General features: G+C 38.1%; 1 protein-coding gene across 2 annotated transcripts in view; it reads left to right on the top strand.

The window, feature by feature from the left end:
* The window catches only part of LOC114481278 (protocadherin-15-like), a 225,534-nt gene that overhangs the window by 187,469 nt on the left and 10,523 nt on the right, over positions 1-27,542 (top strand). For both annotated transcript variants that reach the window (XM_028475966.1, XM_028475967.1), the window contains 8 exons: positions 1,554-1,642; positions 3,522-3,698; positions 4,696-4,914; positions 6,599-6,607; positions 7,171-7,281; positions 25,153-25,174; positions 26,875-26,913; positions 27,058-27,131. In XM_028475966.1, the coding sequence (XP_028331767.1) occupies positions 1,554-1,642; positions 3,522-3,698; positions 4,696-4,914; positions 6,599-6,607; positions 7,171-7,281; positions 25,153-25,174; positions 26,875-26,913; positions 27,058-27,131 (740 nt within the window). The remainder of the gene's footprint in view (positions 1-1,553; positions 1,643-3,521; positions 3,699-4,695; positions 4,915-6,598; positions 6,608-7,170; positions 7,282-25,152; positions 25,175-26,874; positions 26,914-27,057; positions 27,132-27,542) is intronic.

The raw sequence follows: 27,542 nt of genomic DNA, 5'->3' as shown, positions 1-27,542 counted from the left end.
GTTGTGATAAAATGTTAAAGCAGAACATAGTAACTTGCGCTTAGCGCTCCTCCATAAGGTTCCATTTGATTATGTCATTGTCGTAAACACCCCCCGCCACCTGCCCCACCCCACAGCTACATGTGCACCTTTGCTCTCCAAAGACTGTAGTAACCAATCACTGAAAAATTCTAATACAACAGTGACACTAAGAGTGCTTTCACACATATAGTCCCATGTGACCATGTGAACAGTATGAGCAAGAGAGACAAGTAAAATAAATGAATGAATGTGGGAGTAATACGGAAGGGAGTGTGGAAATGTGTGATGTGTTTTTTTATGTGCCGACAAAGCGGCTCTGAAGATAGATGGATGGATGGATATTTGTGTGTGTGCTGCCTGATGGAGCGCTAGGTTGTGAGTGTGTCCTGCTTAGCTGTCACTGCATGGAGTTGCTCCATTCTCGGACAAAGGTCTTCTCTGCCTTATTTTTGCTGGCTTCGTCATGATATAAGCTTGAGAAAAGTGAATTTGTTGACAATCGTGTGCAGCCACAGGGCTGGTCAACATCTAGCATTAGTTTGTATTGGGCTGCAGTAAAGCGGTATGACAAGACAAGTAAAATAAATGAATGAATGTGGGAGTAATACGGAAGGGAGTGTGGAAATGTGTGATGTGTTTTTTTATGTGCCGACAAAGCGGCTCTGAAGATAGATGGATGGATGGATATTTGTGTGTGTGCTGCCTGATGGAGCGCTAGGTTGTGAGTGTGTCCTGCTTAGCTGTCACTGCATGGAGTTGCTCCATTCTCGGACAAAGGTCTTCTCTGCCTTATTTTTGCTGGCTTCGTCATGATATAAGCTTGAGAAAAGTGAATTTGTTGACAATCGTGTGCAGCCACAGGGCTGGTCAACATCTAGCATTAGTTTGTATTGGGCTGCAGTAAAGCGGTATGTTTTGCCACCAGGTCGGAGGCAAGGAAAGTTGCAAGTGCGGTTTTCTGGCCAGAGACAGCAGTGGGAGATGAAAGACCCCCCAATCACCCCATAAACACTTGTATTACCCTCACAGGGACTACGAGAAGGATTTATTAAGGTGGAAAAAGTTACTTAGCGCTGCTTTAAATCACCTTTAATTTTTGCTTCCAGCCCAAACCAAACCCTGGGTTACACATTATAATAACTATTCAATATAAGTAGATAATAGATCAATAATACGCTGTTAATGAGTTGTAAATTTCTTGTTGAATATTTGCTAACAGTTTATTAATGATCTATTAACTACTTATAACAGATAGTTATTATAAAGTGTTATTGGGTTTGGTAACATTATTTAATATCACAGCCAACAGGTTTAATTCATCCCCAGAATCTTAACATTTACAGTATTATGTAACAAATGACAGACTTAAATTCATGTTGGACATTCTATTTCCCACTTGGCACATCTTTATTGTACATCAGCAGAAATAGTTTTTTGTAGAGATAAAAAAATACCGTAATAGTTTATTGTGATGGCTGTAGTTAAAGGGACAACATTATCGTCATGTATTCATTGTCTTTTTACCCCTACAGGTGTCTGTTGTGAATCAGCTGGACATGCAGGTGGTCGTATCAAACGTCCCACCAACTTATGTTGACAAAAACAAAGATAAGCTGCTAAGGTAATGATGAAATATGCTCAAATGTATCATTTTGTGTCTTAAAGATTGATGGAAATGGTTGTGGTGCGTTGCATGTAAAACATCTGTTTTAATACTGGGTGTTTGATGTGTTTGAGTGGAAGTGAGAAACTGAGACAAAACACACAGTTTGAAAGGACGAAGAGGAAACCATCAATATAAGTGAAAAATACACTCCTGGAGTTTTTATTTGTTTTGTTTTGTTTCCTTTTTAAAGGGAGACTTTCCGCTCCATCATAACTTGTGCTTGCACATGTGGAAATGTTGGAGTTTTTCATCATGTAACTCTTGAAATTTCACATTATACGACTCAAGATATTGTATTTTGTATATTGCTTTATGGATAAAACTAAAAAAAAAGACAAAATGATTAAATAGAATGGTGGTGAAAGACTTGCTAAGGTTGCACAGCCAGGGTTTGCACGTTCTCTCTAAGCATATAAGGGTTTACTCTCGGTCAGAGAAGGGAGATATGTATTATAGTGGACACCACAAAAATGTGATTATCTGATCCGAGGGCCACATTATCAACAGTTATGTCAGCATTTAGAATAATGACCAATATTGAGCATCAATACAGGAAACAACCAACAAAGGGTTTATGTATTTTTGGAACAGCTTTGTATATTTTTCTTTTATATTGTATGTTTTTCATGTCATTTTCTTTGTTCCTGCTGTCATATTTTGCATTTGTGTTGTCATTTTGTTTAGCTTTAAATTTTTTTTATGTTGTTGTTTTGTTAATGTTTGTAGTATTTTTGTGTAGTTTTGGCATCACTTTGTAGTTTTTTTGTCTTATTTTATATGTTTTTTTTTTGTTACTTTGTGTGTTTTTTTTTTGAGTCATTTTGGAGTAACCCATGGGTGCGCTAGGTAGTAGTTTACATTTTGGATTTAGTGCAGTTTCATTTTCTACTTTGGGGCATTAATTATCTGTCTGTGTGTTAAACTGGGTCTTGAGTAGACCACCTCCCTCTACACAGTGTCTGGTAGGAGAACCTCTAGTGCCCCCGAGACTCTCAACGGAATAAGTGGGTGTCCATGGTTAATGAATGTTAGACTTGTTTGTACAAGCCAGTAAATAGATGATTGGGAAAAAGTAGTTTTTGATTTGAGTAGCACGCAAACTGTTTGAATATTAATTTCAGAGAGCGCTGTCTGTAGTAAATTAGCTATGGTGTGTCTGCAGTCTCCACAGGGACGACTTAAGTTGTAATCGCCACACAGGGAAATCAACTAGGCTGCAATTGATAACAAACACAAGCTACCTCGATTTAAAAATAGTGCCCCAAATACAGTAAAGCCTTTTGTAAAAGGGCACAGTGACACACAAAATCCAAAGTCTCCCCTAATATGTGTGTTAGCATATCAAAGCCAAATACACACCCACTTGTGAGCTTTTTCATAACAAGGAACAAATGCTTCACTGCTTTCTTTTGCTTCACATCCAGGTATTGGTAATTATGTTTGAAAGCTGTAACCTGCTTCCGTCAACCTCGTATGTCTCCCACACACGCGCACACACACACACTAATAGCAGGAGCCTTCCTGCCATGAGCAGGTGGATTTGGAGGGGGACAGAAATCAATATTGCGCAGCGTGATTCTGGCGGGCAGAGAGAGAAATGGTGTATGCAGTTATGTCTCTATTACTGCTGTGTGTTTACCTCACAATGTACATCACATTTAAACTCAATATGTTACATTAACATCCCCGTTTCCCATGCTTGCTCTGTGTGGGTGAGTGTGTGTTTGTATGTGTGCACAAATGGAATAACCCTGCATTGGTTATTATTGTAATGTATAGACCTTGTTTCCTCCCTCATGCATGAATTAAATTCACATTTTTTTTTAATCTGCAGTATTTTAGAGCGCTACGTCCAGGAACAGGTCCCAGGAGCGAAGGTTGTCGTGGAAACCATCGGGCCCCATCGCCATGGTGATGGTCTGAACCAGGAGGATTACTCCAAGTCAGATCTTATGATTTATGCCATTGACCCGCTAACAAACAGGGCTGTATCAAGACACGAACTCTTCAAGTAAGAAGTTTGCTAACAAATCCCTGAACAATAAACTACCAGGTGTGATGGCGTCCTAATATTTAGCACCTGTTGCAAAATGGACAGAAGCAAATATTCTGTACTCTGTGAAGAAGTTGTCTGATAGATACTGGACAATGACAATATTATTAGATAGAGTACCTCCAGAAATTTGCAATGGTTCAATCTAAACTATTAGTGCAAATTCAGCCGATCCCAGTGAATTCTACACAGCCCTCGCAATTATATCCAATCACCACAACATTTCTGCATTTTTGAGCGATCGGAGTGTTTCACACATTGGCCAATATCTAAGGTGCTTGTGCGCCCCTTGATGGTATCGCTGCACGCATGTGAGTCTTCTGTGGCAACAGTGTAGTAGAAGCTAAAAGTAAAATCTAAAGGCACGATATTTACAGATTACACATTTGTGGATCGAAATGCACAATTGCAAATACTTTTGCTACAATAATGGCCCCAAATTATATAATCTCTGAGGATTTGGGTTGTTATCTCTGCAGTAAACATTCCCCTTCTATAGTGTCAATCCTGCATTATGGAGATTCTTACTGGAAAAGCACCATTTATTTATTTATTTATGCATTTTTGTTCTTTGTGGCAAAAACTTAAACAACCACTTTTTCTCTGTTTAATTCTCTCTGAACTGAAAACCTTCAAAATGTGATGGAAGTGATCCACATCTTGTTCAAACGTAATGAATCCAAGCTGTTTCTTTACTGTATTGTTACAAAAGAGTTCAAAGGTAGTCACCTTTTTTGCAAATAGACCTGTTTATGCAAAGTTTTGAAAAACAATAAAGCCCTAAACATTTTTTGAAAAAGCTGCTACAAAATGTAGGTGTTTTAGGCCGCAACACTCACACAAATTGGGCGTGAAATCCTGGAGGGACTGTTTATTAAAGACAATGAATATTTCTGTCTTCTCAACTTAAGTAAAGTAAGTATAAATAAGTAAACTCACTTCTCTCATCCTGAAGGTTTCTTGACGGTAAACTTTTGGACATCAACAAGGAGTTTCAGCCATTTCTTCCTCCCGGTGGTCGGATTCTGGAAATCCGGACCCCTGAAGTGGTGACGAGTGTGAAAAAGGCAGTGCAGAGTGTGGGCTACACAGAGGGAGCGCTGCTGGCTCTGGCAGTCATCATCATTATCTGCTGTGTACCCGCCATATTGATTGTTATTATCACTTACAGACAGTAAGTACTACTTTGGTCTGGGTTTGGTGAAAAACAGACAAAATCAAAAAGTACACTGAGGCTTTAGGTGTAAAGCCTAAAGGTGTTAATACACCATTCTGCCTTGTTGTTGAAGCATTTATCAGTAAATATGTGTCTACAAACAGGATTCTTATCATTTTAGTATCTAAAGTGTATAACTTGGGTCTGTTTCATTGATCTTGACTCATGCTGGTCCAGGAATGATCTGAAGCATAGATTTCCGCTACCTGTTTGTGCTGGAGATTCTATTGTGCTTTTTTTCCCCCTCATCTGTATTTTTTCAATGAAAACCAGCTCTGCCTTTTGTATTTATGCTGATGGATAGAAGCAGGGTTTGCCTACAGTGTATCGATCGGTAGCGGAAAGTTGTGCCAAAAGCTTTACGGGTTCAAAGAAATCCACCTTAAACAAAAATGCCAAGATATTTCAAAGAAATCTGAGCACTCTTTGAAAATAAAAACATTGAATGCATCATGTGTAAACTAAACATGATATAAAAGTGTGTAAGGCAGTGGCTCTCTGTGGATCATAAAGTAACAACATACATTTGATTATCTATTTTATAGAAGCTTGTTTACTCGCAGTGCATTAAAAACTGATATAAAAACCAACATTTTACTTGATATTTGATTTTTTTTTTTTTGCTTAAAGTAAAACCCTGTAACATCAAGTTGAGTGACTAATTCATGCATCGAAGAACATCCCAACAGAAGTACTTTACTTAGTGTTTATTACACATCGAACATTCCCTCCATTAAAACCTTTAGCATGTTATAGCAGCCAACAGGGTCGGGGTCAATTATAATCGTAAACGCGTAATTGATAATTACAATTATGGCGTAATTGTATTTTCAAAAATCAGTTGCTGTTGTAATCGTAATTGAGTTTAAAGCTTGAAAATTCTATAGAAATTGTCAATTGTAACGCTAAACTAGGGAACCATGTTACAGTTCTATGAACAGTTATACACATATGTAATTACCAATTATTAAAGCTTTCCCACATTTTACATATATAACAAAGTATAATTTGAGGGGTACACAGACACAAAAAGGCTCAGATGCCCACACCAAAAATATTAAAAATCTATATTTTTATTGATTAGGAAGTCAAAGAATGTAACCAAGAGATAGGAAATAAAGTAGATTTAGAACCTGTTATAAGAGATGCTAACAGAAAGCTAACACAAGAGGAAGTTAACTTTAATTAGGTTATTTATTTCAGGCTCAGTAATTGTAATTAAAATTTAGTAATTGTAATTGACCTTCTGAGGATTAAAAACAATTGTAATTGGAAAAAAAATGCTGGTCACTGTAATCGTAATTTAATTGTAATTGAACATGGGTAATTGAAAACGTACTTGTAACTGAAAAATGTAATTGACCCCTACCCTGGCAGCCAACCATGATTAGTCTTCTAAGCAGGCAAAACATATGCACACCTTTCTTTACAGACTCATTATAAAGAGGGGGCCAAATAGAAATTAATTTCATGGTAATGATTTATATCATTTGATAAAAGGCTTTAATTTAGACCAATTGTCTGAATTTGCAGCTAAATTAGAGTAAGTAAACTTGCATTGCATGCTTTACTAAGTAATCCATGTTGCAAATGATGACTAATATTTCTTCCTCTCTCCATCTGCTGCAATTGTCGCCTCCAGATTCAAGGAGTAAGTACCGCTTTATGTTCCCAAGATGAAATATTAATGCCATGGCAGCCTTAAAAGCCTTTCAGTGTGATTAATCTGTAAGCTTTTTTTATTGTACAATAAAGTGGGTGAGATTAGGGCGCGTGGGGAAACAAAGATTACAGTGAATAATCAAACAAATTCTCAGAAATGGAGAAAAAAGATGTTGAAGACACGCGCCTTCGTCAGTGACGTGTGTTTGGGATCGAGTCCCAGAAACCAGCGTCAGTCATTTCTGTGAAACCGTGTGATCAACAGCTCACGACTCATTGTGTTCATTACAAAGGCATAATGTCCCAGTCTGACCCATATCCATAAGACATGATGAGTTTGTATGAAAAGATGAAAAAGCAGTATTTTCATTTGGTGTGAGTCATTGTGCGGGGAAAACTCTACACGTTTGGTTAGCGTAAACGCAAATGAAAAAGGTAGACAACCTGACTTGATCATAGCAGGAATAATAAAGTGACTGTGTTTGTCTCACAGGTTGTAGTTTGTAAGCTCCAAACAACTATAACTCTGGTTGTGCTTTGTGCCGTGCCCAGACGCCAAGCTGAGTGTGCCAAAACTGCTCGCATCCAGATGGCTCTACCAACGGGCAAACCCGGGGGAGGCACCGCCAACAACCTGTACGAGGAGCTCGGAGACAACGCCATGTAAGTGCAAGTGCAACACTGCCATTTGTTTCAACCGGTCAAAGCTAAGGATTCAGGATGAACATTATCACATCAAATGTTCAGGGTTTAGGGCTGTGGCTGCTTGTGTGTCAGACTTTAGGATGTTATTGGATGCAACTACAACTAACGCTCAGAATTTTACATTTTTTATATACTTCCAAAATTCTACGAGATCCTCACAGAAGGACTTTGAAATATAGCAAACATTAGATAAATACAATTTTTGTGTCGTATGATTCTAAGTCAACTAACTGATAAAAACAAAGGTAACCAATTTAGACAAGAGGCATGTTAGAGCCCAATATGTAGCAACGACACGAAATGTAACAAGACCCAAATTGTTTTGAAAAAAATGTAATAAAACCCGAAATGTAATAACTGGTCAATAATGTAACAAGATGCTGAGCCCAAAACGTAAAAACTTTTTTATTGTTACATTATGGGGCAGGCAAAACATTTTTCCCCGAATAGTGTCGTAATTTTTTATTACATTATAGAGTAAGTCAATGATTTATGGATTAAAGTGCTTTTTGCTTCAATGTAGGGTATTGTTATTATTTTCAAAGCCTTTTGGAAAACTTTGACAGTTTTTCTTACCTATATATATACCTATATATATACACAGTATATATATATATATATATATATATATATATATATATATATATATATATATATATATATATATATATATATATACTTAAAGAAAAACAAGTTTATATAGTATATTTAAAATTAAAAAAGTGTTCATGTTTCGAGCTTAGCGTCTTGTTATTGACCAGTTGTAACATTTTGTTTTTCATTAAATAAAAATGTATTACATTTCAAGCTCAGCACTTTTGTTACATTATTGTCCAGTTATTGCATTTCAGGTTTTATTTTTAATTTTTTAAATAGCAATTATTGTAGCATTTCAGGTTCTAAGAAGGCCAAAAAGCTCAGTTTGATCCCCCGTGGGTGTAACTGTCACCATTAAAGACCCATGAGTTTGATTCATTTATTTTAAAGAATGTGTATGTCTACCAGACGCATTGTTTGAAAAATGATTTTATTTGTATAACCTAATAAACTAAAATAAATCATAATATTATGAATAATGTACAATGTCTGTTTGAGGGCAGCTTTAACAAAATGTTTTTCTTTTGTTTTTTGCTAATTAGTCCTTCTCGTAAAAGAAAAAATCTAATTTGCTGACAGCAGAAAGTCTTTATTTTGTGATGTTCCCTTTCTTTTCCTTTATGTTTTGTTGAAGCCAATAAAATGTCAAAAGTATTGACAGAATCTGAGATGGTTCAGCTGCATTCAGCTCCTCTGGTGGCATTCCAATGTTTTCACATCCAACCCTCTTGTCAGAGGGCGCTGGAGCCTATCCCAGCTTACTGAGGGAGGGAGACTGGGTCCACCCTGGGCAGGACGCCAGTCCGTCACAGGGCTTCTTTATGCAAAAGACAAAGTGAAGGTTATCAATCTGCCCACTCAAAGTTTTCATTCTTTGCTGTCCAGCTGCTCCCCTCACTGTAATATTATACAGTATGTAATTAATGTGAGTTTAGGTGTCTGCCTATGGGGCGCCAATTGCAACTTTTTTGCAACATTAAGCAATAAATCATGTTTAAAAAAGCATGTGAATTTTTTTTATGTTACTTTTGACCAGATATACAGCAATACTTCGTAAAAATATGTCATTGTTAAATCTAAATGTTAATATTTAATCCAAATGCTAAATTTAAATCTAAATGTAAAATCTAAATGTCAAATCTACATGTTACGGTTCACGTCAATAAGCTTTAATTGTGGTACTTTTGGTGAATTTGCAAATTAGGTAAATATTTTGTTTCACATTTCAACAATTAGATTTAGATTCAACATTTAGATTTAACATTAACATTATATTTTTACTAGAAAAAAATCACAAATGTCACAAATATTGTTGTAAATCTGTTCAAAAGTAAAGAAATGTACTTGGGATTTCGAGACGTAGTTTGTTGCTAAATGTTGCAAAATGTTATTTTTTTTAGGGTGTGCAACTTTACAGTCGGCGCCCCATATCCGCCATCCATTGACTTACGTCTTCATTTATTTATTCATATTTTGGTAATTCTGAAGGATTTTGCTGGTGTCCAAACCAAACTGTGGTACAGGACTTATTCTAAAGTCTTGCACAGTCACACAGACACAAGCTCAATGCCATACAGATAGCTCATTTACATATCCTAACAGGATACTGGAGGAGATGCTGAGAAGAATTCTTATCAGAATGACATGCACCACCAGTTTCCTGTATGTCCTTCATATGCCTCCCCACTCCCATTAACACCAAGGCAATTCATATTCATAATTGGAGGAACTATCACCAAATGAAAACAAGGGAAATCTAACCTTGTGTGTGTGCGTGTGTGTGTTCGTGCATCCGACCGTGTTTGTTTATGTGTGCACAGGATGAGTGAAGCTCAAGTGATCCTCTGAAAAATGTGTGAGAAAATGAACCCTGATATGAGATAATTGAAATAAATGCTGCCAGTAATTTACAAAGATCACCATAGGCATTAATTATTTCTATTGATAAACTGCAAAGTCTATTCAATTAAAGTGTATAAGTGTGTGTGTAAAACATTGAAAGTTGCACACTCCTTCTGTATACAAAGTATGTGTGGGTATACTCAATGTGCTCTAGTTTCATACTATTTTTCAAATATAGTAATTGTTAGTCGTTTTCATGGTATGTAAGTATATCGTAGTAATTTATGCATTTGTCTGTGTTGCTTGGAACAGCATAGCTTAGTTTCTAGACGTTGAATTTTTCATCCATTATATTGCAGTTAAAACAACTTTTATATTCCGCATGCTGTTGCTTTTAGCAGCTTTAATATTGCAAAAGATAAAGAGATCATTGGAAAGCCAGCCATGTACGGGCTACACTAGTGTTAACTCATTTTGGTAGCACTTCTTTTTTTGTATTTATTTAGAAAACAAACCTTGAAACGACATTTGTATTTGTTGGTCTGCAGTTACTGAATCTTTTGAAAGAAAGAGACCACAAATATCATTATTGTTAAATCACCATATATGTCTAGTACTATGACTAAAAAAATGCCGCTTTGAAACCATGAAAATATTAGTATGATTCATGATCATTATTTTATTATGTTTATTTTGCACATTGTCATTTTCCCAAAGATTGAAAACTAAATACTGTAAATATTATGTTCAAATGTTCTTGAGTTAATGTTACATCAACAGGGAGATTGCAATTTTTTGACATTTTTTCAACATTAGATGAAATGCATCATCTCTAATGCATACTTTTCCATCAACAATGCACCACTAGCAATGGAATGCATTTTCCCATATTTCAGAAATCCTGGGGTGTATTGAAAGCTTGACGGAGGCTTTGTCCAGTTATAAGGAATGACCTATCTCACCCCACTGTGTTCAGGCAGCTTAGCTCGAGTTTGTTACCATGCTCCGCGAATGTGACGTGACTTCCCAATGGGAGAATCTTTTTTTAGAGGACTTAACAATCATTCTTTGTTATTATTTTCTGTTTTTCTTTGCCACTTCTTCCCTTGGTCCCATTCGCTCTCTTTCATCTTCGGCTGACAGACAAAAGTGAGTAGAATGATGTTAACTGCTTCTACTTGTGTCCCTAGCGTCAGACTAGTTTGACATTCTTTTTGGTTTGGTGTCCCTGATGTTGTTTGAGTAGTGTAGTTTAATAGCAGGTATAATAGCAAATGTAGTGTGTAGGTTAAGGTAGATGTCGTGTACTTGGCTTCAGTTTGATAGTTTGATGTATTCCGCCATTTAATATCAGCAGAATATACTTGTCTGTCTCTCCCCTGCCAGATGTGGTATTATTTATGGGTGCAGTAGCATCTTTGTAGCGTCTTTTAAAATCAACGTGCATTTTCTTTTGTGTTTGGTATCAGATCTTTAGTGCTCGGATCGGTCTCCCTTTGGTAAACACAGACACTAACAAAAAGACTTACCTCTCCTTAAGCTCTATCATTCATTCGTTTCTTTTCATTTCCTCATTCATCTCCTAATGGGAACTCTGTTTTCATTTCTTTTATTCAGCCACAGATATAGCAGACACTTTGTTCCCTGGCTAGTATTTCTCTCTCCATTCTCCTGTTGTCAGTCCCCTTTGAAAGGGATTTCATTTTATTATCCAGTGCATGACCAGACTTTGATTTAACTTTATTCCATCTCATCTCCTTTTATTCCATTTGGCTGTAATTCATATATTTGCTTCTTTGGTATTGATTATTGCTCCTTTTTGAAGCAATTTCTGAGTCTTTTGTGAGTGTGTCCTTTCATTCCATTTTCTCTCATTTTTTTTTTTTTTCCTAAATGCATGTACCAGTCGGTCAAACCACAGTGGTGGTGGGAGTCGTGGCAGTTTGGATGAAAGCGACCGCCAACGATTGATATCGGATTTTGCCACCCGAGCTATTGCTGCCCATCGTCAGTGCGTTGCTAATGGAAGGGTGCTGAACAACCTCCCCAAGTCAGAGTCCAACATCACATTTCTGTCTGATGAAAACCCCCTCACTATTAAGAATCCTATCTACCACGAGGACGGGACATTAAGTAGTCCAGAGACTCTTGGAAGAAGCCAGAGGCGACGCGACCTTCTTGGGAATTGCTCTGCTTCTCGGAAATGCCTTCGAGAGGCCTGGCTGAGGCTCAGCTCCCCTGGATGTGACGTAGGCTTTGGAGGATACAGCAGCAGTGATAGTGGGTGGGGCTCAGGGGGAGGACACAGCTGGACTCTTCCGTCAAGATTACATCGACGAGAAATGTACGATGCTTTGCGGCGGCAAGTGGTCATGGATCCGGTGCAGTGGGAATTGGAGCTGTTGAAGGCAGAATTTAAAGAGAGCAAAGATGCTGGTTTAGATTCAGGCTTTGACCGTGGCCTCGACTCAGACCTCATGGGAAGCCCGAGTTCAGAACCCAAGCTGTCTGTGAAAGAACAAGCGAAGCAGTTTGAGCAGCAGGCCCTCCGGGAAATGAGGCAACGACAGAACAGGGACTCTCGAGGGTCTCTGTCCCCTGATATTCTGCTCACCATATCGCCAGAGTCTCCCCAGCATCACAAACAAACTCCTACACACAGTCTGACGATGGCGCACACAAGAGAGGGTCCCCCTAGCATCATCATCACTCAGAGTGATGGAGGAAGCCCTCCGCCCAGCCACAAACCAACTCCTCCTGTATTACGGCGCTTTGGGGCAAACCTACCAGGAAATCAGGTTGCAGAAGACAGACTTCAGATTCTAATAGAAAATATCCCTGATCCTCCATCAACACCTCCGCCACCTCCTCCAACCTCGGCTCCTCCTCCACCACCCTCTCCTCCAACACATCACCCTCCTTCCCCACCTCCACTTCCCCCAGTTTTTCCCCAACAGAGCCATACAGATAAACTAGTACCACAACCCCCACCCCCTCCACCGCCTCCACCTCTCCCTCCACCTTTGTCTCCCTCACGAAAGCATCCTTCAACATTTGTTCTCCCATCACTCTCTGAGGCACCGGCACTGCGGCCCGTGTCCCTCCGACGACCACCACTGCCCCTCCCTGTGGAGCCCGAACCTCCTCGGAGGGAGCTGAAAGGTATATTAAAGAACATCCAGAACATAGCGGACATTGAGAAATCTGTGGCCAACATGTTCAGTCAGATAGACCAGAAGCAGATTCCAATCAAAAAAGTCATTAAGAGCCGGCCTTCCATCGATTCCCTGGATTCCCTTAAATCAGTGGATGGAGTAGCCTCTGGGGGAGGTGAAGAGGGAGAAGGAGAAGTGATAGGCAGGAGTGAAGGAAAGGAAGGAGATACAGGAGCAGCGTCTCATCCAAACCAGCCTAAAGTTAACATGAACTCCATTGTTGAAGAGCTTGAGAAACGTTTTCCCTCGCAGTCTACAATGTTTTAGGCTTGGTTCTTGAGAGAATAAACATTTGAAGAAGGGACTTTAATTCTGTGCATTGTGTAGTGGCCGCACAGCTGTCAAAAGGCCATTGTTCCAAACAACTCAAATAGCGGCTGCAATTTGGTGATTTTCAGAGCTACAGCTTCATGTTGGTTTGAAACATCTCCTCCTAACGAGTAACTCCAGCTGTGAGATAAGAGACGTTAGAAGGTAGGGATTTAAAATCTGCTCCCAAACAGGGACCATGAAGTCAAATAACTCAGGGTAAGATATGTCTTGGTTTTAATGTGACCTCTTTGTGGGAAGTTATGAAAGTAATAGGTACGTGTGTTTCTTTGTCAGGGTTTATATAGACAATTACTGTTCAGTTAAAGTTGTACCACTGGTAAACAATCATCCACTACTCAAGATAAATAAAACAAGCTATATCAATGCATCAATAACAAGACTATAGCTGTTAGAAGTCAGTCAGCCCTTACGTTTCTATACAAGAACTTAATATTTGCCATCTAGTGGCTATAGTATGATGTTGTTTTAATTGGCTAACAAATGAACATTTGTATGCTCTGTTGCAGTAACATTTTGTGTTTTATTCTCCCTGCTGCACTTGAGTAAAAATGTGGTAAAAAACTGCAAATCATGATCATTTTTGAGTAACCATCCAGAATATTCAAAGTAACTAGTAAGTAGATAAAAATGTATCTCACACTTCGAAACATATTATTACAGATATCGGTCATTCGTTATTGGTTCCCAATCAACAATCATTCTTGGTTCAAATTAACACTTTTAAACAAAGGTCAATGGGTACCTGTTTTGGAAATGTAAATGTCTGTATTACAATATACAAAATATTGTGCATTTATTTTTAAAACAATGCATTTCAAGTTGTTTTTTGTTTGTTTTGGTTTTTTTGCACTATTTTATATCCAAAAATACAATCCATGTGGAGCAGCCATGTTAAGCCAGATTTGACGTGAAGTAGATGATTCCTATGCAGTGTTTACATTGGCTCCTACCTGATTTCTCCTTTTTTCAGTGCTTTTTCCCAAGTTTTCTTGAATATAATTTTATTTGATATTACAAACAACACAGGAAACACTGTTTGCTAGATCAAGTTTTTTTCCTCCTCCTGGCTGCTCTACAAGTACTTTAAAAGTAAGTTACCCTACTAAACCTCTAGTATTATATTTGATCTATTAATAGAGCTCATTGCAGGTGCCCTTTAACACATTAAGTACACTGAATTTTGGAGAGATGCAGATTAAAGGTAACGTTGCCTGCAAGATGAATTATCCTAGTGTTCACAAACACCAGAATCCGTCTTGTGCTGTTCCCGCCTTTGCCTTTCGAATCCGAACCGAAATGGTTTGAACCAATCATGAGGCAGTGTTGTGGTTTACTGCGGGATATCCGGGTGTGACGAAGTCAGAGGCGCCAAAGCAAATTGGTGCATGCACAGTTACGGGGAGAGGAACTAGTTGGGCTACCGCTATTAGCATAGCTCCGTATCAAAATAGAAAGATGTCTACGCAGGAGAATGGTTAACGTGCCCTTAACGCGCATAAAACGGCAAAAGTCACTCAACGACATAATGACCTTGTTGTTGTTGTAGCAGCGTCTCTGCGGCACATGTGGATGACGACATCATTTGTTTCCGTGTCATTGAATAAACCAAATTATGGTGGACAGGCGCTTCGCCCAATCAGCTTCAAGCATTCTGCTCATGTCTCTTTCCGGTTCCGAAAGGATTCGCCAGACACAGACCCAGATTGATGTGGCGAACTCGAGTTAGAGGGAGGGGCTACACAAAGGATGACACTAATCAACCAACTTGTAAAATCTATTGGCATCTGTGATGCTGTTTCGAAAGAAAATAATGCTATTATGCTTTTTCTAAACCTAGCTGTGAACAATTGCTGCCATTCTTGATCAGTACGTTACTATTTGTTGGGCTAACATCACCACTGTGATCCTGCTGTAGTCAGTGAGGTCGTCACTGTCAGGTTAGTTTGTTGTAACCCTTCATTTAAATAGTCGTCACCGTTAAATTATTAGACAGCTCTGAAACGCTGATGGAGAGGTTCAGTTTACTCTTTTCATACGATTACACATTCTGTCTGTTCCGTCAGTATGAACATGTTTCTGTCTTTAATATTTAGCGTCAGGCCTTTGGATAACAGCTTCAATCCCATCGCTGAGAAATTGAATTTAAATGCTAATTAAAATATTGTTGTTGTATTGATGTTGACAAGCAACTTTTTAATGGGTTGTTGCAGATGTTAATCCAAACTAATCTTAACGGAAACTAAATTTAGATTAGTATTGGATTGGATAGTTAAGACTCGGATTATGGGAGAAACGTTTAAATTTAGATATTGGCAGAAATACTTAAAAAAAGTAAGTGACATCTTATTGATCATAGCTGATGTCTACCATTACCAATCTACACAAAGGAATTTATTTTGATATTAATCAACTATAAACAATCACCTTTATGAGGAAATCCTGAGGAAACCACAAAATACTAAACAATAGTAATAAGAACTGAGGAGTTTGTGAATTGAGAGATTTGAGCCATGTGCACATTCCACCTGTGTGCAGGTTGTTATGTTTGCGTTTGTGTTTTTCACGGCTTTTATTCAGCTTAACTTGTTGTTTTACCTTTGTGTTGTTTACCTGCTAACCCACGTTGGCTGTTTGGTTTAGTCCACAAAGAGATCATAAAAAAGTCACAAAATCAATGTTTCGCCAGTTTTTAGTGTTTATTTGTGTATCACTGTGTGTATCAAACACAATGGGATCCGATGTACAAAGCCACACTCATTTGAATGGGTTACTGCTCACGCTTGAGCCCTTTTTTCTTTCATTTAATTCATTTTATTTGATGTTTTCTATTTTTCGCCATGATAATGGTGATTATAATGTCACACTGTGTTTGTTCCCGTTTTTCCTTTTTTGGAAAATGCCGATTTCGCAACAGTAGGACGTGTGGTGTTTTACAGAGGAGCAATGACAAGAAAGCGATGTTTAGCATAATGTGCCACCTCAAATGAACCTGCTGTTTTTCTCCGACTGAACAAAAGACTGCAGAGCACAAGCTGAGTAGAACGCAACAAATGACATTAATTAACACCAAGGCAGCTAGCGCACAACGTAGACATAGACAGGCACAGACTCCTGCTGTCACACACTGACTTTTAGATGTGGAAAAAAGTTTTTAGAAACTAAGACAAAATTGTGTCTTATCAGTTACCGGTAACAGTGTTGAATTGACGATGATATTTGAAGTAATAAACTATCGTGTTACATAAAGTCAGTTCCAGTTTTATGTTGTTTTCTTTTCTTTCAGTTTGTCTTTGTTTGCCTCTCACTAATTTATACCTTGTTCTTTGTCGCCAATGATCTTTGGTAGTCTTTTAATACTCCTAATATAGAAGTAGGTTAGTTACTAAAAAATCATAAAAATGAAAACAATGTTGGTATATTTAATTCACAATTTATATGTTGGGTTTTTTTTTGTGTTTTTTTAAAAGAATAAATGTATTTGGTTCTTGATGTAATTGAGTGTAATTTGAATTATATACCAGACCGTGCAGGTAATGTGGAGCTGTTTTTCCTAATAAAATATGAGGTGATAATTAAGAGTCTAAGGCTGTTATTAATAGATATTAGAGGTATTTAGAGACGTGAAATGTTTTCTTACTTTCCTACTTTACACTCCAGTAGAGCAGTAATCAGGATGAAAGTTAATTTAACGTACATCTGAGTACGGTTGCGTAGGGAATTGGCAAAGAGGTTTGAAACTTGAACACATTTCCTCCAACATCAAAACATATCTCGTGTTTTCTCCTTAAGGTAATGAGCACGCGGGATGTTGCTACGCTAGCCGACACATGCAGTGTGCTACATCTGTTGCATAGTAATGAAGGGAAGAATTAGCTGGCTCCACTTACCTTAAAGATGAGGTTACACTTCTAATGAAGAACTGTACAAGTTAAGCCTTAGAAAGGAGATTTAATGTTGTGATTTTTCTCTTACATACTTTAAAAAGATAAAGTGACCATGTAAAATCATGTGTGTTGAGGAAAGTGTAAGTAGGTATTTCATAGTCCCAGTAGACACACAATACAATTATAATACATTTAAACAACATAAACATGTGGATTAACCTTGCACTTGTGTAGAATGTAGAATGTAAAATGTTAGAGCAAACCTCCACAAGCGCCAAATTTCCTCTTATCTGGATCAGTTAACCATAATCATTCACACTTTAAAGGCTTGGAAGAAATTTCTATTCCTTTAAATAACAATACGGTAGGTCAAAATGTACAGGCACCCCCATTTTTTTATGAAAAAGTGTGATGAAATGCGCAGTCTAGGTCTGAACTTAATGAAACTTGATGGAGGAATTGAGGAACCAACCCGACATAACTGAATCAAATTCCATAAGATCAGTCATTACGGAGTGACATAGAATTTGGGAAATGTTGGATTTTTAAACAGATCCAGAATCAGTATATTGATCCAAATCCCTTCCAGTATTTAATTTTAAACAGTGTGGATGGAGGTGCTGTAGAACAAGATAAGAGCTAAACGTAGGGGATCATTGATTTTTTTAATGTACAGCCTAAAAAAACGAACCGCGATGGACTCCTTTGTTCAGTTTTAGATGCCTTTTTTTTTTTTTATCAAATGGAAGTAAATTACTTTTGCGCCTGCTACAATATTGCCACAGAATTAGTTTTACATTTTTTAGCACAGTTTTTCACATGCACACAGGATCATCATACAAACCTAATGTTGTATTAGGTGTGTTTGATTAAAGGACCTGTGCACACACAACATATACAATCACACAAACCTGAAAAGACATGTAAGCACACGCATAGAGTGCATGCAATGTACCGGGAATATTTCATCTTTGAGGGTGTACTCACACTGGCAACTAGGGCCGTTCCTAACCAGCCCTGTGCATGTGTGAAACCATGGGGGGGCCATTGTCTGGCCTGCGTAGGTGTGAACTGCACCGCAGGGGGGTTAACGGCCCGATGGTCCTGCTGGAAGAGGTGGTCCAAACACGCACGGTTGGCCGCGCATGCGCACGCACAATAAGTGCATCCCATGTTCCCATGTTGACTCTGAGCTTTATTCTGTCTGTTGTCTGTGGAAGTGATGGGTCGAGACCAGATGATGGAAACTAGGATCAGCTCATGGTTTTAATGTCCAGGGAGGGGCGTGTCTACTCTGCATGGACTCAAAGAAGAAGAAATAAAAGAAGAGTGAGATAATGTCATGTTCATCAAAAGGAAAACTGAAAGTGATGGAGATAAATATGGACACACACACACAAAGTTTAAACAAACACACAAATACTCTGTCCTAAATTGTCTCACACATTAAAAGCATCTATTTACACTTATATTAATGTACACAAAGACTAGCTCCACAAAATCACAACGACATTTATTGATCCAGAAATTAAACAGATCTTACCTTTATAGGCTCAGTTTCCTTCTTTGTTTTCAAATCCATTTGAACCTCCATTCATGGTGGGTTTTATCGTCAGAGAGAGTCTTTCTTTTAATAAATCCACCGTTATTTGGTCTGTTTTAATCTTTCTTTCTCACTCACTTGGTTCTCTCTGTTCCTTGTGTCGATTTCGTCAAAACAAAGCGGCATCTTTAATGTTTCTGTTACGTGTGAGTAAAATTACCGACACTGGCTGTAAAGAGCAACTTATTATCTTTCATAAACTGGTGGAATTTCTCTGATAGAGCAAATATGAGCAGAGTTACGGTCATTTAAATTAACGTGATGCGTTCAGGGGCCCTGGGAAACCCAGTCCGTGAAAAGAGCATGTGTCTGGGCAAATCTTTGTTTATAGTTACCCTACGCAACAGAAAATATGAAATGAACAGAATGTACTGTCAACAACAAACCCAGAGTCGCTTAATGGTGACGTAACGCCATACGTGTGTCATAAATTAACGTGATGATCAGAGCCGGATTATATAAATGGACTTCACTAGGCAGAATGTATTTTTTGGCCCCTCCTCCATTGATGTTATTTATGAATTGAAATCTGAAACTTACCAAAGTTAGTATAGTAACTCATTATAATAAGAAGTTAATTCACATTTTACATAGCGTAGTCTTGTTGGATCTTTGTATACTGAAATAAATTGTGTCGGACATTTTTTTTTAAATTATTATTATTTAGACGTTATTACCCAGCTCTATTAAATGCTATTAAAATATCCTTATCTTATCCATTGTGAGTGTCATTTTTAAGGCAGTAGTAGCAGTAAATCACCAATAGGTATCAGCATTGCTATGTAAACAGAGCAAATGAGATAAATGTTGTAAGCTATTGCATTTTGCAGAAAATCTTAATTAAATGTGTAGATTAAATTGAATAGTTTAATAAATAGTCAAATATACTTGATTTATTTATTTCTTTAAATGTAGTTTTACAAAAAAAACAATAATTGATCAAAGTCAGTGGAAATGCCACAAAGACCCTTTTATTAATCACTAGCAGCTCAATATCAACATTTTGTGCCACTTTTGACTTTTCCCTTCATTAAGGCTGAAATGTGTGACTGAATTTTGTAGTACTTTTAAACCACATTAAGCACGCTGTCCCTTTAAGAAAGTCAGCTGAGCTGCTTGGTCCCTCTGTCTGGCCCACCTGCCAATCGGGCCCCAGGCACGTGCCTAGTTTGCCTTTGCGTTAATCCGGTTCTGGTGATGATGTGTTTCTCTGTGGGAACTGCGTCCGTTCTACCGTGCCAGAAAAGGGACAGGGAGGGGGGATTCCTGCTGTGAGCTTGGAACGGCCCCAGTTGCCAGTGTGAGTACACCCTGAATGAACTTTCAACCTCTGCCTTCCCCCTTATTGAGACCTGTCTTTACACAGGTTGTGGGCTTTTTTTTCCCGATATAAATCGTTTTAACTCATTATGTTTCCTTTTGTGTTTTCTCTCTCTCTCAGCGTCAGCCACCTTTTGACATCTTATATGCAATGTTTTCAAACTTCTGTTGAAATTGGTTTCCTTGTAAAGTCACATGTTTTTATTTCGCTGTGGCAAAGCCTCACTGGAGCAGCAAATAACCACTGAATGGAGCAAATGAAACAATAATGCAGAGTTGTAAGCTGTGTCAGAGTGTGTCCACTTCCATCGCCGTGATCCATCATGTTCCACTTGAGTCCACGTTCACTTCTGCAGGTGTTCATGTTTCTTTTGTGACAGAACCTTCACACCGTTTTCTAAAGACACGTGAAGAGGCTAGTGATGCTGAAGTAAAGTTCAGGGTCTTTAGGGCAGTCAAGCAATTTAAAGGTTAGCTCAGCTACTCAATTCCATAAATGAGTGTGTTGTGTGCACCTTCTGAGCCACAGGTTTTTATACACAGCGTGTGAATACTTCTATTATCCAACCGTCTTCTAATTATGTTTGTCAGGATTGCTGCTGTGTGGAAAACTGCATTTATTCTGTCAGCTCACAGGTCCATCAGAGAGCTAACGTTAGCGCACATAGCCTATACCAGGGGTCACCAACCTCTCTGAAACTGTGAGCTAGTTAATAGTCCAAAGGGCTACCAGTTAGAAAAACACTTTTGACTACTACGTTTTCAGGGTATGATAATAATGAAGGCTCGCAGTAACTTTAAAAGGTAGGAAATGTTGAGGTTTTAACATGAAACACATTATTTATCCTAAGTTCTGCAATTTTTCCGGTTTCCTGGCCATTTAAAAACATTTGTCACAATGTTTGAGTGAAAATAAACATTTAAAGATAGTTAAAGAGTAACTAAACCACCTGGTTTTTGCTGACCTGCCACTAGGGGAAAAAAAATGCCTTAATTATGGGCGTGGCTCCTCGAGCAGTTAAAACACGCCCAGTCTGTACTATAAAACCTCCAAAAATCAATCTACGCTAGCTAGTTATGCTAACTATACTAATTAATCTATGCTTACCAGCTACTGAATACTCACTATACCTCTCTATTCACAAATCTATCAATCCAACCCGCTCGCCACAGGTTCTTATAAGAGGGGCGGGGCTAACAATGACACATGATGGTCCAATCACATCACGAAATCTCATTCTCAGCCAATAGCATAATACAATTGTAATTACAGGGTTTCAACCCATAGAGGGCAGTCATTCTTACATTTTACAACAGAATTCACCAAATTGACTCATATTATTATCACATGCACATTGTTAGACTAGAAAACAATCAGCGCACACATGTGGGGAACCTTCAAACTACCTAGAGATACAAAAGGCCTGAGTGAAATAAACTCTACTACATTAGAGGATACAACTATTAGACATAATACAGCACCTAATATGAGACGAGGTGTGAAAGGTTCAGCTGGAAAAGGGAAACTTTATTAATACTGGGTGCAAACCAGTGGTTCCCCACAATGTTTACAGAACCTCCATGACTCCAAACACCAAGATGATCACTTGGAAATAACAGTCTCAGTAATGGCTCCTCAGACTCTATAAGCCAGTACTGCTTTTAGACAGTGGTCTGGAAGTGGTGAACAATCACGTTACTGGGCTGAGTCAAGTTTACCAGTTTCGGCCTTGGTCGACCTTTCCTCAGGATGTCTCTCTTCCCTGAAAAAGTCCTTCATGATAAAATATTCTTATGTCAGCACTGGATTTTGTTTGTGAGACCAAATCAATCTCCCGTTGTCTTTCAGCCATTGTTTACAGATGACTAAACAATTACAGATTTTACACGTGAGAACGCTGGTAATAATTTCTGCATCCGATCGGAGAACAGGTAAATGGTGACATTGTTGTGGGCTTACTAACTGTCACTGTGGTGCAAATGTGAAATCTGATTGAAAAACTAACAAACAAACTGTAGACGAACAAATTTCATTTGTTTACTAGCAGGATTACATTTACACACTTTAGTTCATGCATTGTTAAGCATTAAATAGCATTTTACTAATGTAATGTTATTAATCATTATATATTAACATATCAGCTGATGCATTAAAAAGTAGTTAATGATGTTGAATGCACATTAAAACAGTAATAAGCATTAATAAAAGTAACATAATGTAGTCAGTTATCCTTATATATGCACACATAGTAATTTATTAGTGAAACGTAATAATGTCTCTAGTAATCATTTACTTATGGTGTTTATTAAGTTAGGTGTTACGTAACCGTGCTGACCCTCATTGCAAAGTGTAACACATGTATACCCTAGCCTAGGTAACACATAAGCTTAACTACTATTAGTTAAAATGTAGTTGAAACAATGCAAAAAAAAATGATTTTACATATTAAACAATCAAATATTTTCAGAGATAACATCGTCACTTGCACAGAGGAGAGCTTTGAACAAACATGCTTAATAACGCATTAACTAATGTAAATAAGGGATCCTTATTGTAACTTGTTACCAATTATGGTTATATCATATACATACTGTATATAGTGATGTCAAGTTTGTTCCTCAATTGCCCCCCCAAGTTTCAACCGGATTAGATCCGGATTTCACTTTTCATCACGATTTTATGACAAAATGGTGACGCCCATACATTTGGACCTGTTGTATGATTATTAATGGACATAGAGATGTCCAATGGTACCATGATCAGGATCACTGATCCAGTTAACTGCCATTATCTGGCAAAGAGGAAATTTGGCGCTTGGTGGAGGTTTGCACTTGAGTGCACGTGTTGAGAATGAATTATTACAGTTTTATGTAACAAATGTAATACGATAGGTTGTAAATGTAAATCAGAGGAGGCTTTGCTGGTGCTGTCGGCCCACCCCTGGTTAATGGCTCTCATTGTTTGTGTGTGTGTCGTTGAATAGGGTTTTACAGTGTGACAAGGACACAGAGATGAAGTTATCTTTACAATGTGACACACACACACACACAAGGCCAGTTTACACTGCACACACCTATAGGACATTCTAAGAAGCAAATGTGGTCCTGTCAGTGCATTATTCATCCAACCCATCCATCTCTTCAGTCAACCTTATCTGTTATTCTTTTCACTGTTGAATACAATCTATTCATCAAACCATCTACATGTTCTTCCAGCCACCAATTTTCTTCGAGGCACATGCATTAATTTAAATCATAATGAATGGTTATAGTTTCTCCTTGAAACGTGTGGCAGTGTAAAAAAAAGAATAGTCACTCTTGTGTTCCTATTTAATGATCTAAATCATTGTGTGTGTGTGTGTACACGTCTGTATTTAGAAACACAATAACTAGCTTCGGTTCATATGACAAAACATGTTTTAGTAAAATTCACAGACTCGAAGGTCATTTCTACTTTGTCATTTTGTTATTATATGCAGCACTGAGTTAACATTCATTCTTACACACGTGTTGCATTTATCTTTGTTTCCTTTCATTTAATGTAGTAATGAAATGCAACGTGCAAATTAGATAAAAACCTGAAGGAAAAAAAAAATCTCACCTCTGTCCCGTCGAGATTTAGGGCCACAACATATTACATGTATTTGCTGGGTGATTAAATATTGGATGCTATTATGTTATAGAATTAAAACAACTACTCAAACGCACATTTCTACCAGGCAAGGCCATAAGGCACAAGCCATATACAATTATCCATGTAAACAGGTTAGCCAGGCTGAAACTGCACTAACCGTAGCCTGATAAACACACCAAAATAGGGATGTAACGATTAATCGTAAGGCAGTTAAAAATCGATTCATAGGTACCACGGTTCACATCGATGCTCTGAAAATTGAATCGCAGTACTTTTTTTTAAACAACAGAGGGCGCTATATATTAATCCTTCCAGAAGTGGACGTGACGGGCGGAATCTGCTACTATTTTCTTTCTGGCCGCCATTTACTGTTAAACATTCTCATAAATGATTCTTTACATCTTTAGCACCGAAAGAATATCTATAATATTACGTGAATATCTGTAAAAATCACGTTTTTTTATTAGCTCTGTCTGCTAGCATAGCATCTCTTCTTCACTGGTGGAATATCTGCATGCCAACCGACCACCGAGTTACCAGCGCCCTCTGCTGGTTCAAACAAATATCTGACGTCAACACAGTAAAATTACTTTTTTTTTTTTTTTTTTAAAAGTCTTATTGTTAAGCCACAAAATACATTTTAAGTTGCACTTTTAAAAAGAAAAAGAACTATTATGTAGTTTTGAATTGTTTACTATAGAACCAGAATTTAAATTAATAGGCTTCTTCTTCATTTGTATTATTCCTATATTTATTTCAATTCAAGATTTATTTTTAGTGAAATTGCATTGTTTTGAATAGTTTATCAAGGGATTCTTTTGACAATGAAAAATAAAAGGAAAATAGTACAGTATTTTCCCCAAAAAAATAAAGGAATATTTTTCAGTCATCATTTGTCAACATTCCCATTTTGTAAAATAAATCGTGAGAAAATCGTATCGTGAACCCAGTATCGTGAATCGAATCGTATCGGGAGTTGAGTGAATCATTACATCCCTACACCAAAACAATGCCATAGCCATGTATGTAATCACGTGGTCTGGAGAAAACAGGTCAACAGGAACTACATCAGTATGCACAGCGCCACCTATTGATGTGGAGTCAGACAGCGTTTATCAGACAAGGCGAGAGCTCGTCAATTAAACAGCTGAGCATAGCATAGCTGTGTGCATGTAAACGCACCGAGTGCCATATATTTCAAAATGTATCCCCCATCGTTAAATTTTTTATTCTCACTTTCTCTCACTACGTATAAAAACACTCAAGTTTTGTTGTAAACATCTCATTTTATCAGCAGCACGAAATGACATACTGACATGCCATAAACACACAACTGCTGCACATGAAGGTAATCTTCTTCTGACAGATGTTCTGTTATGTTGTATCTCTTTGATCTTCCAGGCGTGGATATGGGCAGCATGAGGTAAGGATTTTTCTTTTGACTACTTGTTACAGATGCACGTGGGTGTCCTCTAATGTGTGGCTGTCACTTTTGCTCTTTTTCATTTGCATGTTGTTTTCCTCAAATGGGTGCATGTCCTTTCATCTGCAAGTGTCATCTCTATAATCCTTTCATTCATGTCAGAGAAAACCAAAACTTTTGCTAATTGTAAATAGAACAAAACATATGTTTTCGAAAGCCTTTTTAGGTAGTTGGGTGGAAAACACAGATAGTAAGTGTAATACGAAATATATTTGAGATATCGACATAGAATATATGCATTTCCTGAAGAAAACGGAAGTGAGAATGCACAGCTGAAACACACCTCCATTTGGCTGCTGAGAAAACCAAATAATCTGAGCCAGCATTTCCCTCTTCTTACCCCTACACCTTCTCCCCAATGACAAAGCACGTAAAACCCACAAACCCCTAATGGAGTGAAAAAGGGGCCATGAACCCTGGAGCACAAACCACAAAACCCGAACAAATCACGGACCACTAACAAACTGCTAACCCAAACAAACCACAAAGCATGAACAAAGTATGAAAAAAAGCACGAAGCACAAAGAAACAATGGACTACAAACCATGAACAAATTGCGAACCCTAAACAAACCATAAAACATGAACAAACCATGAAAAAGCACAAACCCTGAACGAAGTGCAGACGAACCGAGAACCACAAACGAACCGCAAAAGAATTGCGATCCCCAACTCTGAATGAAGCACAAACAAACCATGAAGGAGCCAAAAACAAACCACAAAACCCACAGGAACCACAAACAAACCGTGAACCACAAAACATGAACAAAGCATGAAAAAGCATGAACCCTGTAAAAAGCAGAAACAAACCACAAACAATCTGTGAACTCCAAACTAACCATCAGACATGAAAAAAGCACAAACAAAACGCAAATCCTTTTGTTGGCAGGTAAACAGTGGACAACTGATCACATGTGTATCATGGGATGTTTGGATTACTATCCGGGTGTATGCAAAGATGTGTTCACGCAAAGAGGGATTCTAGAGTGGTTAAAATGCTCAAAGATCTGTTTGCTCAGATAGTCCTTCTGGTTTGGGCGACTTGAACTTGCAAACAAAGTCTAGAACGGATCAGGCAGGCCAATTCTAAAGCAATTGTTTAGGTCAGACTCAAAGCATTTCCGATGGAAGCCTAGAGGTATTCATTGTGGGTGGGCAGGATACCACTATGGCCTGAAACAAAACATCCAAACCACCAAAAGCACTGCGACTTGTTGCTGTTCCAATATTGAATGCTGGGAAAGAGCAGGCGGAGAAGATGGAGTTCCACACACTCTTATGTGATCACTTTGACCAATAGCTGAGAGCCTCTTCTTCCAATTTCCATTTGTCTGCCTGGAGAAGTCTATTCCAGTAATGGCGCCCCAAGCAACTAGCTACAGCTAAATCAAGGCGATAAAATGATTAGCTGTTCTCCGTCCATTTGGCCCGAGTCGAGGACTATTGCGATGTGAAAGCAGCTTAAGCCCACACATCAATCTGATCACTGTTAATGTTGAAAAAATGATTTAATCTTCCATGTGGAAGAAAAATCCATTAATTCAAGCCTACATACAGTATTGATACCATCTACATTGAAGATTTAAGATCAGATACTTTACTCTTAACACTTTGTTCACGGCTTTTCTTTCCCTCTGACAGACTCAACAACTGCTCCGACCTTCTCTGCTCAGACCAGAGGTACTGAGTCCGTCTCTTTTCTCCACTCTGTGTTTTTCTAACAGGATAAAGTCTGTTAGTGTTCCCTGAATGTATGCATGTAAATGATTGTAAATACGGTATTTGATGAATGTTTGCTAACAATGAACTATCAATTTCAAACAGGAATTATCAATGGAATCAGGCATTGACCCGGGACAAGACTACTACACCCAAGACTACTATAACTATGACCCCGGGTATGATTTGCTATTTCTGATGTTTTACTGGGCTGATGGTTTGTTTCTTTGTAAAAAAAAACAAAACAAAACAAAAACATGACTTTATGAAAGTTTGCTGTAAATAATCCCTGGTAAACAGAGAGACTTGCTTAGAAATGATGTAATGACGCCGTGTGAGCGTGTGCAACAGTAAGATTATGTGCATTTGAAATTTGCAGAAGGCATTCCAGACATCAACAACTTATTTGTGCAATGAATTGATAGGTCAAGTCTCACTCCATCCTCCCCAATGTTTGGGTTGCTCTGCATGCACACAGCCGTCTCTGATGCATTGTGTAGTTTTTATCATTGTAGCTGCAGCTTTTCTCAATAACCTCATTGTTTTGCTAAAGTACGACTGCACATAAATCCCGAGAAGCAGACGCACAC

The sequence above is a fragment of the Gouania willdenowi genome, chromosome 19 (assembly GCF_900634775.1).
Source record: "Gouania willdenowi chromosome 19, fGouWil2.1, whole genome shotgun sequence".
In the NCBI taxonomy this organism is placed as follows: Eukaryota; Metazoa; Chordata; class Actinopteri; order Blenniiformes; family Gobiesocidae; genus Gouania; species Gouania willdenowi.
Note: the sequence above shows the minus strand (reverse complement) of the source record. Positions and strands in the feature narration are given on the sequence as shown.